Source organism: Dioscorea cayenensis, chromosome 1 (assembly GCF_009730915.1).
Source record: "Dioscorea cayenensis subsp. rotundata cultivar TDr96_F1 chromosome 1, TDr96_F1_v2_PseudoChromosome.rev07_lg8_w22 25.fasta, whole genome shotgun sequence".
In the NCBI taxonomy this organism is placed as follows: domain Eukaryota; kingdom Viridiplantae; phylum Streptophyta; class Magnoliopsida; order Dioscoreales; family Dioscoreaceae; genus Dioscorea; species Dioscorea cayenensis.
In genome coordinates this window covers 24388354-24401396 of record NC_052471.1, presented here as the reverse complement: position 1 = coordinate 24401396, position 13043 = coordinate 24388354, and the positions used below count along the sequence as shown (strand labels likewise).

General features: G+C 35.3%; 2 protein-coding genes across 3 annotated transcripts; one reads left to right on the top strand and one right to left on the bottom strand.

Moving 5' to 3' along the window:
- The first annotated feature begins 5743 nt into the window (after nucleotides 1-5743).
- On the top strand, nucleotides 5744-8408 carry LOC120261247 (serine/threonine-protein kinase BLUS1). 2 transcript variants are annotated; one of them, XM_039269065.1, is made up of 2 exons: nucleotides 5744-7367; nucleotides 7445-7601. In XM_039269065.1, the coding sequence occupies exons 1-2, from the start codon at nucleotides 6132-6134 to the stop codon at nucleotides 7505-7507; spliced, it is 1299 nt and encodes a 432-aa protein (XP_039124999.1). In that variant the 5' UTR covers nucleotides 5744-6131; the 3' UTR covers nucleotides 7508-7601. The 2 variants fall into 2 exon arrangements, with proteins under 2 accessions (XP_039124999.1, XP_039124990.1); XM_039269056.1 differs by having other exon boundaries at nucleotides 5744-8408.
- A 113-nt stretch (nucleotides 8409-8521) lies between these two features.
- LOC120261260 (methionine adenosyltransferase 2 subunit beta) lies at nucleotides 8522-11477 on the bottom strand. Its single transcript, XM_039269077.1, is given in 7 exon segments — nucleotides 8522-8774; nucleotides 8776-8814; nucleotides 9022-9152; nucleotides 9441-9564; nucleotides 10457-10644; nucleotides 10962-11121; nucleotides 11204-11477. Coding segments are annotated over 7 exon segments (966 nt in total). The 5' UTR covers nucleotides 11435-11477; the 3' UTR covers nucleotides 8522-8681.
- Between the last annotated feature and the right edge of the window lie 1566 nt (nucleotides 11478-13043).

The window sequence follows — 13043 nt, the reverse complement described above, 5'->3', positions numbered from 1 at the left end:
CTTTCATCCTGTTATCCTTTCTAATCCACATCTTCTTAATAACCACATTCTTACCATTGATTCTTCTGTTGATAGTCTTCTGTGAATATCTGATTATTATTCCACTCTTTAAAGCATCTTTCAGTTTGCTACACTTGGGTCAGATGTGGCCACTTTCTCCATAATGAAAGCAGGTAGAAACTTCTCTTCTAGGCTTTGTCTTTGGCTTGTCTTGCTTCTTATGCTAATGTTGAGCCTTCACAAAGTCATCTTCTAGTTTGTCTTTCTTAGCTCTTGATAATTCTCCAATATAACCAATACTAGATTTGGTTCCTCTTGGTCTTTGAATAATGAGTATTTCATCAAGTTTGCCCTTGCCTTTGTTCATGGAATCAATAGCTTTCTCTACATGAATCAACTTTTGCTCGCAATCTACCAACTTCTTTTAAATACTTTTTCTTTTGCTTCTCAAGTTGTTTGTCTTACAGAATCATCTTGTCAAACTTCTTCAGCATCAATTCATCGCCTACTAGAAGATTTTTTTTGCTTATCTCTCCACAGTCACTGTTGTCATCTTAAGATGTTGCTTCTAATGTTGCAACACAATTTGCAACACCCTTGATTATGTTAGAAAATGTTACAGGAAAACTAATATAATGGCTAGTCAGATCTTCTGCTTCTTCTTTGTTGTCTTCCAGGCTTCCTTCTGATTCATCACTCCAAGTAGCTTTCAGTGACTTTTTATTCTTCTTCAAAGTGTTGGCACACTCGCTAATAATGTGGCCAATACCACCACATTCTTGGCATTTGATATTTCTACTTCCCTTGTTTGTGGTCTTCTTCACCTTTCTTCTCTTCTTCCTTGAAGTCTTCTTTTTGGAATTTTTTATTTCATGTCCAGTATTGTTTGAACATCTTGTGCAACCTTTTAGACAGTAGAGCAATTTCATCTTCATGGTCATCATCATGTTGTAACTCAATCTGTTGTAACACCCTTTGTATCTTAGCTTCTACTTTTAGCGCCATGCCTTCTTCTTTTCTGTCCATCTTTTGGTTTATCTCATATGTTTGAAGTAAACCCATTAACTCATCAAGTCGCATGGTCATGATATTTGGAGGTTCTTCTATAGCCACCACTTTTGCTTCAAATCTCTTCGATAGGGACCTAAGAGTCTTCTAGACAAGCTTCTCATTTGAGTATCTTCTGCTAAGTTGGAAAGCTTGAGTTGCTATGTCCATCAATTTGCCGTTGAATTTGGCAATAGTCTAATCTTCCTCCATCTTGAGATTCTCAAACCTGGTAGTTAACATTTGAAGCTTTGAGATACGTACAAGATTCATACCTTCATGGATTCTTTGCAAGATATCCCAAGCTTCCTTTACCGATTAGCATGTTACAACATATTTGAACTGATTTTCATCAACTCCTTCAAAGATAGCATTGAGATCTTTCCTATTTGTATTAGCTTTGCTTCCATCTTCTTGACTCCAGTTGCACTTCTTTTTCTTGATTTTATTCTTCTCAGCATCTACTTCAATCGAAGAAGACCACCCTTCTTCCACCTCGATCCACACATTTTCATCAAGTGACTTGATAAACGTATTCATACGCACCTTCCAATAAAGATAATTTGAAGCATTAAGTAGCGGTAGTCATGTGACAGATGTTCCTTCTTTTCTGGTCATCGACGGAACTTGCTTGGATTTTGTCGGCTTTAAAACCAAAGCAAACAATTGCAACCAATGCTCTGATACTACTTGTTAGTTCCAAAGGGGTAGAAGTGTGATAATTTTTTGCTCAACCTATAATCTAATATAATCTCACACAATCAAACATGCAAGAGAAAGGAGATACATGAATTGGTTACCCAGTTTTGCACAACTTTGCCTATGTCTGGGGACCGAGCCCGAAGAAAATAATTCACTAAAAAAGGTAAAGAATGAAGAGTACAACACTCACTCTCACTCACACAATGACAAAGAATAACCCTCCCTAGATTGCCCGATGCCCACTCTTCTCAACACTAGGGTCTCTCACTTATGGCTCATCCTAAATCTTCAAGTAGGGTATCTTATATGGGTGTCCCTACGTCCTAACAAAGCTTTTGCTTTTAGATTCTCTGCGATTTCCTAACTTAAACACCTTCCAAAGTTAGATGTTGCAACCGAGCTTACAATGCGGCCCACCTACTGATCCTGACTGAGTTCCAGCTCCTGTTGCAATATGACTTATGGCACCTCCAACCCTCCCTGTTACTCCAGTTCGCATCGATGCAATCCACTCCTCCCGAGCTCGCCTCCTTCCTCACATCATATCAGCAAATCCCTCTCTCGATGGGGGCACCCACCAAGGCGCAAATCCATCTCACCAAAGATGGCCTCCAAAGATCTCCCACATCTTCTTTCCTAACTTGGTCCAAGTTTGGTCTTCACAAAATCTTCAAACTTGATCTTCATTCATCCAAGTTTGGTTTCCAATATATTTTTACTAAACTTGATCTCCCCTAATCCAAGCTTAGCTCTTCAATATCTTCCAAGCATGATCTTCCTTCATCCAAGCTCGGGTCATCAATCATTTTCCAAATCTATGTACTTGTCAAAGATAGCTTGTGCCCTTGAATAGATTATGTCTTCAAATAGTTCTGCCCCGTAACTTGCTTTAGATCTTTCCTTCAAATTGTATTGCTAATTATGGTCTTGAAAATCTTGTTGGCTTGATCTTATCTTTCTTAGTTTGTGTTTTCAAATAGCTTCACACCAAACTAAGCTTCATGCAATCCTTGGTCTTATCACGATGATCTTTTATACTTTCCAACAATAGATTATTCCTCTCTTTAGAAATAAGGTTCTCATGAGAAAAGAGTATACCAAAGATTGATTTATTATCATCTTGGATCTTACTAAAGATACATTAAATCATATCAAAGATAAATTTGCTCTTCAAAAGAGATTCTTTTACCTTGATGCTTTTTCCAAAGATAGACTCTCCAATGATAGTTGTGAAGATATTCTCAATATGTCTTCTGCTTACTCCTCAAGGGAGATCTTCCAAGGTTGATGTTTTTACCAAAGATAGCTTCCATAGATTTTCTTCACTTAGTTCATTGAAAGAGATCCTCCAAATATAAACTCCTACCAAAGATAGCTCCATATGATTTTTTGAAAGATCCACCAAATATAGCACCAATCATGTTCTTCTAGTCTTCAAGCCATATCATCATCCTTTGCCAAGTCATCTTGCCATGTCACTAGATTTGACACAACACCGTCATTACCACGTCATCTTGACTTGGTGTCAAATGATGTCAACTATAGAGCCTAGCTCTAACATTAACCATATATTTTACCCAATAAAGTCTAAATTATGATAAAAATATTCATTATAAGATAATGTTAATACCTCATTAAAAAGAACTACTATTATTTTAAATATTTTTTAATTTATCATTTCTATATTTTAATGATTTTTATGGAAAAATAAATTTCTCATTTAATAAGATTTCTTCAATCCCACCGCCTAATGATCCCTTTTAGACAAATGATTCTAAAAAGATTTACATTTAATCTCGTGTCAACTAATATCCAATTTTGAAAATAAATTAAAAAACATTGTGAAATAAGTATTTAAAAAAAATTGATAACTACATTTTTAATTATTGCCCTTTATATGAAATTATCTTAAAATATTTTTGAATTCCTAAAAATTATATTTGAGTTTGGGGGAAAAATAAATAATGATTTAACAAAATAGATTAATAAATGAAAGTTTTTATATTTATTTTAATTCTTAAGTCAAGATAAATGTTATTTTAATTATTTTCCTTTTTTTTGGTTTGGGGAACAAAAATAAACTTCTAGGTGTAGTTGACATTTGAAGTGCACATTTTCATTTGCAATTACTGTGGTTAAGAGCTATTAACATGGATTTATTTATTTATTTGAAAGAGAAAACTAAAAGATTATGATGAATTAGTAGAAATCTCTTTTTTAAAAAAAAATGAGAATACAAACCATGAAAATATATTACTTTCAATTGTAATATCAATTAATTTTACTAGTCAATCCTAACTAATTGGGTCCATTTTGAGCAAGATGAGAATATTGATTTTCTTTGTTAAATCAAAATTAAAAAAAAGTAGTCACAACACACAACAACAATGACAACGACAAACCATTAATTTTATCCATTTGGGATGAGCAACGTTAATATACATTTTTTTCATGTTACTTTATCAAGGCCAAAAGATATAATGACACTAAGTTTACTATATCATTATGTAAAATTTCTGCTAAATATATTTTAAGTATAAAAATAGATTCATTTTGGTCGATTCTCTATTAATTTATCAGTGATTAGTGTCATTTCTAATCTATGTGAAATAAATTCATTTCTTAATCAATCATTTCTAGTAACAATTAGTATTTTTCTCGACATTTTCATCTTGGTCACTCCCATTCTTTGATTAAGTTGTTTCTTAATTGCCCATCGTTCTTAGCAATGCCTAACATCTGTCACGCTTGCTACTTAAAAATGAAAATTTTTATTTATCTTAGTCCTCAAATAAAAACACATTTATTTTGGCCTCTAAATTAAAAAGATTTGTTGTTGGCTTAACTTGTTAACTGGTGTGATAATTGATGGGTCAAATATGTGTTACATTATTATGATGGGTTCATCCCAACTAAAAAGGTAAAAACAAATAAATATGTCTAACAATCAAGGTAAATACCTCTTTAAAAGGCCAAAACAAACAACTTCTAATTTGAGGATACAAATAACTTTAAACTTTAAATAAAGGTTTATTTACCATAATCTAGGGTTCATTTAATTCATAGTCACAAATGTTTGCATTTTATAACGTTGTGGCCACAAAATTTTTTTTAACATAAAAACAACTGACTTGGCGCTCATATGGCGCTGACTTGGCATCTCCATATTAGCAAACTCATCGGAAACAACTTTAAACAGGCCATTATGGACTCATATGCAATCGAAAAAAAATTAACTGGTTTGTGTTAAAAAAAAATTTTTGTGGTCGTTAGTGAAATAAAGCCCTATAACGCATGTTATTGTCCTTTGATAAACGCAAATTCGTTAGGATTAATATTAGTCAAATTGGATCCTAAATTTTTTATGTTAAACATTGAAAATGTTAATTTGATTTGAGAAAAAAAAATTTAATTGGAATTTAGTAAATTATATTACTTAGTAATTTTGAACTTTTAAAATATTAAAATATTAAAGGAAGATTATCAACCAAAAGTATTAATCTGAGGTATTGTTTGATATAAACTTAAATTAATCTATTAAAAATATATTTAGATTAATATTTATGACTATATTAAAGTGCAAAATAAGTGAGATATCACTTTTTAAAAATTATTTTCAAAATTTATATAACGTAATAAATCATCATTTATAAGGGAATAAATTAATTCTACAAATATTTATTATTAATTTTAACATTGTATATGGTCAATATTTAGTTGAAATTTGTAAAACAAGAATCCGAAAAATTAACTAAAAGGTAAAAACATTCATTTGTAGATATTGTGGGGGTTTTCCCAATGTTTGTTTTGTTTTTGATTTATAATTATTTTTATCAATTTTCCCTAATGCAATCGACTTAATAGGCTCTATCCCCATCTACTTAAATTCTGCATTTCACATAAAACATAAAAAAGTGATGAAATATTCATTTATGAAGTGGCAGCATTAGCAAAAATTAAAATAATAATAATAATAATTTATAGCTTAGTTGAGCCACATTCACTCACTAATTTTTGGGCATACTTGTTGCAAGTGTCACCCAGTCATTAGAGACCTTGAACCCAGATAACCTTGTTTTCCAGTGTCATAACTCACAAGCCTCACAACACCAACTCACCAATCAAATATAACTAAAAAACTCACGAGAATCTCAAGAGAATCTCACTAAACCTTAATCTTTTTACGTGAAACCAAAAAGATTCACTCACCTGTGACACTGAACTTTATTGACATGAACAAAGAAATCACCTGAGAGGCCTTAACATCTCCCACCTGTTTCTCTTTGACAAAGACACCATATCCGTGACATATTACTACATTACCTTACTTATCCCTTTATATATGTACTCAACCTCTGCATTATCTTCTAATCCCTTTGTATATGTTCTCAACCAGTCTGATGTCCGCACTTGTTCAAAGCATGGCTGACGAGGAACCAAGAAACATGCCCATGTACCCTCTTGATGCAAAATCATACCATATCATGCAAGAGGTCGGTAGTGGTGTGAGCGGAGTAGTGTACAAAGCCGCATGCATACCGATGAATTCCGCTGTTGTTGCCATTAAGGCCATTGATCTTGAGAAGTCAAGAGCCAATCTTGATGATGTTCGGCGTGAAGCCAAGGTCATGGCTCTCTTCTCCCACCCGAATATTCTCCGAGCTCATTGCTCCTTCACTGTTGACAGTCATCTCTGGGTTGTCATGCCCTTCATGGCGGCAGGTTCTTTGCACTCCATCATTTCATCTTCGTTCCCTGATGGCCTCCCAGAGCCATCCATCGCTGTTGTTCTTAAAGAGATTCTTAGTGCTCTATCTTATCTTCATGATCAGGGCCATATACATAGAGATATCAAGGCTGGTAACATTCTTGTGGATTCTGATGGATCTGTGAAACTTGCAGACTTTGGTGTCTCAGCTTCCATCTATGAGTCATACCATTGGTCTTGTTCTTCTTCTTCCTTCTGCAATGACATGGCTGGCACTCCTTACTGGATGGCCCCAGAGGTAATCCACTCCCACATGGGCTATGGTGTCAAGGCTGATATATGGTCCTTTGGCATCACTGCACTTGAGCTTGCACATGGCCGGCCACCTCTTTCGCATCTTCCCCTGTCAAAATCACTGATGATGAGAATCACTAACCGATTTCGCATCGAAGATTCTCATGACAAGAATGATAAGGAGAAGAAGAAGAAGAAGTTCTCCAAGGCATTCAAGGAGATGGTGGCTGCTTGTCTTTCTCAAGACCCATCCAAGCGCCCCCCTGCCGGGAGACTCCTTCGCCACCCTTTCTTCAAGAACTGCAAGTCTCCGGAGTATCTTGTCAAGAATGTGCTGCAAGTGGTGCCACCTGTGGAAGAGAGGTTCAAGGATATTAGCATTAATAGTAATTCAGCTTCTCCTATTGTCAAAGTCCGGAGAGTGAGTGGGTGGAACTTCAATGAGGATGTCCTGGAGATGGATCCAGTCTTCCCAACAGATAATGATGATAAATGCACTATTACATGTGTTCAGCACCATGGAGAACAGATTGAAGACAAGGCTTGTTGTCCAGACTCAATTGTTATGGAAGTCAACAAAATTAATGCAAAAGAAGAACAAGAGTTACCTAAGGATGTATGTACCTCTCCTCCAAACTCAACAGTTGTCCCGAAGCAGTTGCTGATTCCAAACTTGATCTCTCTCTTGAATAGCTTGGATGTGCAGCGAGTTATGGTGAAGAATGTGCTTGCATGTTGTGGTGGCATGGCTGTTGACGAAGAAAAATTTAGGGACCAAAGAGAGCAGCAGCTTCTAGTAGTTGTGCAGAGGTTGCAACAGACTGTTGATGAATTGAACATTCAGCTGCAGCAAGAGTTAAGGAGGAATGCATATTTGGAAGCTGCATTGGATAGCATTAGAAAGAAAGGTAGTGCAGAGGATGGAAACAAGGCTGAGCCTAACTGTTCTTAAGCTTCTTTTGTTGAGATATAAGGTCGATAAATATGATTGCTTCCTGCAAGTACCATAGCGCTTAAAATGTAATATTCTATAAATCACTATGTAAGTTTCTCCGCATCACCGCACTGTAGATTTGAGATTGCCCTACAATAAATGTATTGAAAGAAAACCCACCAGAACAATGGACCTAAAAGCAATAGCACTGTAAGTAGCATAGATGTGGATTCCATCACTAAAGAATTGTTACATGATTTACAAAGATAAACATTTGGGTAAATAAAATAAAGGGGCTATGGGGTTAACCAGTAGGTATTGAGCAATTCACCCAAATTTCTTCATTTAAGATGAATATATGGCTCGACTCCAGTTTACCACTTCCTCAAAAGTATCCTTAAGCAGTGAAGGCCATCCAGATCACTAGACCAGGTATATGATATGAAATGCTAATCTTACTGTCAAATGTTAGAGACTGTCACGTAATGGAGAAAATGGACATGCAGATTGATCAATTGGCTTAAATGGCTAAAAGCCAATTGATTCCATATCTCATAAGCCATACCAAGCATCAGGAGCCATATTTACAACTAGGCAACTTACACAGGCCACATGTGAAGTCCATTCCAAGAAGAATATGGAAGAATATAGAAGATCACAAAGATTAAACTTCTGAAAAATGTGTGAACATATCAATTCTAGTCTTTATGTATTTCCTTGGTAATCAGTAACCTGTATTGCAAGATCTCCGTTGGAGATGTTTATTACTTTCATTGCATTGACAGTTTGAAATTTAAGATCATAATAGGCCATCAGTTTCAAGTATACCTATGAAATAAATTGAATTCAATTCTGTATTATTCAATCAAAATGTAATTCAAAGTGACAGTATTTAAATAGCACACAACAAGATATATCATAAAATATGAGGTCAAGAACATAATGCAGTTCCATGAAAATTGTTCAGCCCAAACCCAAGTACTGTTTTCAACTGAGTCAAGAGGCATCACTACTTTGAAGCGTATCCTTGACACCGTGCTCAAAAGAGACAGGAGTAATACTAAGCAAATGAATCAATTTACTGATGTCCCATGGATATGTCAGCTGGAGAGGCAACTCCACGATTAACCTACAAACGTTAAAAGTAAAATAAAAGATAGTGCATGAAATCAGAAGGATGCATGCCGATGGTATAAGAAGAGCATGGAACAATACCAAAAAAGTATATACAAACTATGGTAAGAAACTCAAAGTGAAAATAAAGGTATAGAGAAAAAGAAACTTTAGATGTTGACATGATGTATAAGTTTGCTGTTGTTCCTAACTTCAGACTTACCGATGAAGCAGACACTGATTTGATGAGAGAAAGGTCATATCCTCTGTAGGTTGCTACTGACTTTGCCATTTCCAATCGAGACAACCTATCTGGTCCACCAACATTGAGAAATAGTTGCATAGGTTCACCATCTAAAAGGGAAGTCATAAAGAAATAAGAGTCAGTCATTAATTTTTTTAAAAAAAAGCAGATTATAGCCTCAGACATTACCCTTTAATTTCTTACAGTTAAAAAGTTCAATGAGTAAATGGCCATGTAAGTGTATGGAAAAAGAATAGGGCAAGAGAAAACAGCAGTAGCAGACAGGAAATACTTTCTGGTCTATACAAATTACATAAACTTGCAGTTTTTCCCAAAAACCTATAACTGTCACCTGTGACATAATATTATAGCAGGGTTTTATTCGTGCAAAATTATACCTGATTGCCACTTCTTAATCAGTGATATTATGATATTCACCACATCTTTGACATAGATTGGGCAACGGAACTCATCATAAAAGAATTCAACTTCTTGGCCAGCAGCCAAGACCTTATCAATCCACTGCAGTAGAAAGGCATCAGTCAGTCAAAATTGTCTGACATGCGAAAGTATTGTTAAATCTTTAATTCTGCTAAATTTTAGAAAAAATCAAGACTGGCAGTTCCAAATTTCAAAAAAGAACAGGAAGATCCATTAAGAAAACATTCCAACAGTAATTTGCAAGTCAGATAGTCAATAGTCAAAAGATGATTCATTATTTAGAATTCACAATCCTTAGATCTCACACATCCAAGTGTGGGGAGTTCAGGCAATCACTGAAGTGGATAAGACATGGTTTGAGAGCCAAATACAAAATCACACGTCATATCAAGTTAATCACTTGGACCATAACGCTTCTTTTGCTCAGTTTATTGAGCTATGAATTTGTATTTGCAAAGTCGACCAACTCAATAAGAAATCAGTGAATCACTTAGCTCTCCAACAACAAGATTAGGAGTCAAAGGATGTTGCTGCAAAAAGAAAGAGATACTCCACATATTCATCAATTAACTAATTGAAGTTGGTGACAAACGCTCTCCAGTCCAGGTGAGAGATCAGGATTTCAAGAAATGTTGATGCTATTAAAAAAGATAAAAAGTGGCCTACATGCATTTCCCAGATTACTTATTGTATTTGCAAAGATACTTGACATTCACCCAAGAAGATCAGCTAAGCAAAGTAGAATTCTTTAATACCTAAGTAAAATGGTGCATTTAACAGTAAAATCTACTCACTGTTAAGTCACAATGTATGATTGAGAAAAAATAGAGGAAACCACAATGACGATTAAGGAAAAGTAAAAGAAATCATACAATCTTTTCATTCACTTGGCTATCTTATTGTTTCTTTCCAAACAAACAAATGGAGATAAATTTCCTTGTCCAATCTTTCCCCTTTCTTAAACTAAGCTCACCTGTATCGGAAGGGACTTCTCAACAGGTGCCACTGTTTGTGGTCCATATATGATACTACTCCGAAGAATAGCAAAATTCGAGCAGTTTGATGTGATAAACTCCTCTGCTGCAACCTTTGATTTTCCATACATATTCACAGGAACCGTTTCGTCCTCTTCTTTATAAAATGATTTGATGCCTTCATAGACTGTTGACTACATTAGCTCAATAAATCACCATCATAAACAATGAAAAAGAGAATCAACCTTGCAATACTCAGAAGCAATGGAAAAGAAATCCAAGAATGCTATATACAACAAAACAGAGGATGATTCTGAGAATCTCAATTAAGAATAAACAAGAAATGAATCATTAAATGGATCATCACCTTCAAAAATATGACAAACAATCCAACAACAACGCTATCATCTTAAGAATCTCTACTAAAAAAAGAAAGCGCAATCCTTGATTGGTGGACAAATGCTATCATCTTAAGAATCTCTACGAAAAAGAGAAGCGCAATACCTTGATCGGTGGACAAATGAATCAGAAACGGATCACAACCGTCAAAGCTCAACAACCAATTCACCAGCGAAGAAGGGACATTCGTAGCCATCGCAACAGCGGGATCAACCTCGCAAGCACGCGGGACTGAGATCGCGGCGCAGTTCACAACCACATGAGGCTGAACATCGAGAATGCAACCAGCGTCAATCCTTGAGAAAGGAGAATCATTGTAATGATGCTATGGAGATGGAAGTGAAGACCTGGCCGAAGAATTGAGAGATGGCCTCAAAGCCATCACCAGTGTGAAGATCCACGCGGAAGGGGATCGCGGAGGAGATGGCAGAGAGTAGCTCCGGCGGTGATATAGGTCGGTGGTGGGTGAACGCGAGGTCGTAGGGAAGGGATTCGCCGGCTCCGGCGAGGCTCACAAGGAGATGTTGGCCCAAATAGCCGTTGCCTCCGACCACTAGCACCCGTTTCCTCTCCGCCATGTCTCACTCTCGGGCTCTCTGGTTGAGAGCTTGGAAGCAAGCACTAGGGGTGGACATGGGCCGGGCTGGGTCGAGTTTGGGCTGGGCTAGACTCAAAAATACAACCCATATATTCGAGCTGCAGGCCAGTAGTCACTAAATGTGTTTGATCCAAACCCCGATCCCATTTGATCATTACAGTTTGCAGACAACTCCAACCCGACCCAAAAAAATAAATAATTTTTTTATGAAATAATTGAAATAACTAAATAAAACTACTACTACAACCCCTTAAAAATTTTTTTCAAAACATTTAAAAAATACAACATGAAAGTATTATAAATGCTTACTTTCTTTTTCAAATTCTATTACTATTATATATATAATTATATATATTATAAATAATATATGATATATATATTATTTATTTATTCGGGTTCGGGTCGGGTCTGGGTCGGGTCAAAATTCATCCGACCCAAACCCAGTCGAAATTCAATCAGCTAAAACATTTGAGCTCAACCCGGGTTTTAGGGCTAACTTTCTAAACCCAGTCTCGTATTTTTTTAAAGTGGGTTCAGGGCCACTCATGGGTCGCCCGGCCCATGTCCACCCCTAGCAAGCACCGGAGTTTTATTTTATTTTATTTTGGATATAAGTTGAAATAAAGTGGGATGTAGTTGGAAATGGAATAAATTTCTAGTCATAAGTCCAATCATTTAAGCTGTGTTTGACTAAAATTCCACGTGTTATTTTCCAGCTAAATATACTGTTTATTTGCCAAAAAAAATTTTGGTAAATTTTTTCACAAACTCTATTACGTGACTTTATTTTTTCTCAAATTAGTAGAAAATTTTTCATACCTCCACCCTCGGAAAAAATTTTCAGGGAAACGTAAGGGGCTATGTGAAAAAATAACGTGGGAGTATCAACTTCAATGTTTTTCCTTTTCTTTTAAATTTTAAAAAATAAATTATATAAGTTGATAATATTTTAAATAAATTTATCCAAATTAGAGAACAAATCCCGAGGCGTTTTGATTGTAAGATTGAATTAAATGTAGCGTTGTTTATAATTAATTAAACTTCAAGTTCTACTCAAACAATTTTAATAATTTTTTAAAAAAAAATTTCCAAGGAAAATATGACTTTTTTCCAGGAAAATTGATGCAATCAAACAAAAATACATAATCTGTCGAAAATAAGAGCAATCAAACAACAAAATCTGAATTTTTCATAATTTTTTTATTTTCTAACTAAAAATAATGCCAATCAAACGACTATTTTTCCATTTTCCATAGAAAATTTTACCATGGAAAAATATCCTATGGAAAAATTTTCTTTTCCAACCATTTTCTATGTTGCCAACCAAACAAAACTTTAATGTATTTAGAGTGAGTGATAGAAGATTTGTAAACCTAAATTTGAAAAACTTATGTTTAATTTAGGAGGCGTTCATTTTGACGTATTTTGGGTGGGGGGGGACAATGGCTGGAGATTCTCCATGCTAAAAATAATCAGCATGAGAGTGTTGCTGGTGTTTCACATGAATCCTTAGATAATTAGCATTGAAGATTGTCCTTCCTTTGTCCTTTTTTTTATCTCAAGTATAATTCCAACTTGCTGTCTCTATC

Coding starts and splice junctions, on each gene's coding strand:
- LOC120261247 (XM_039269056.1), top strand. CDS start 6,132: ATGTTCTCAACCAGTCTGATGTCCGCACTTGTTCAAAGCATGGCTGAC.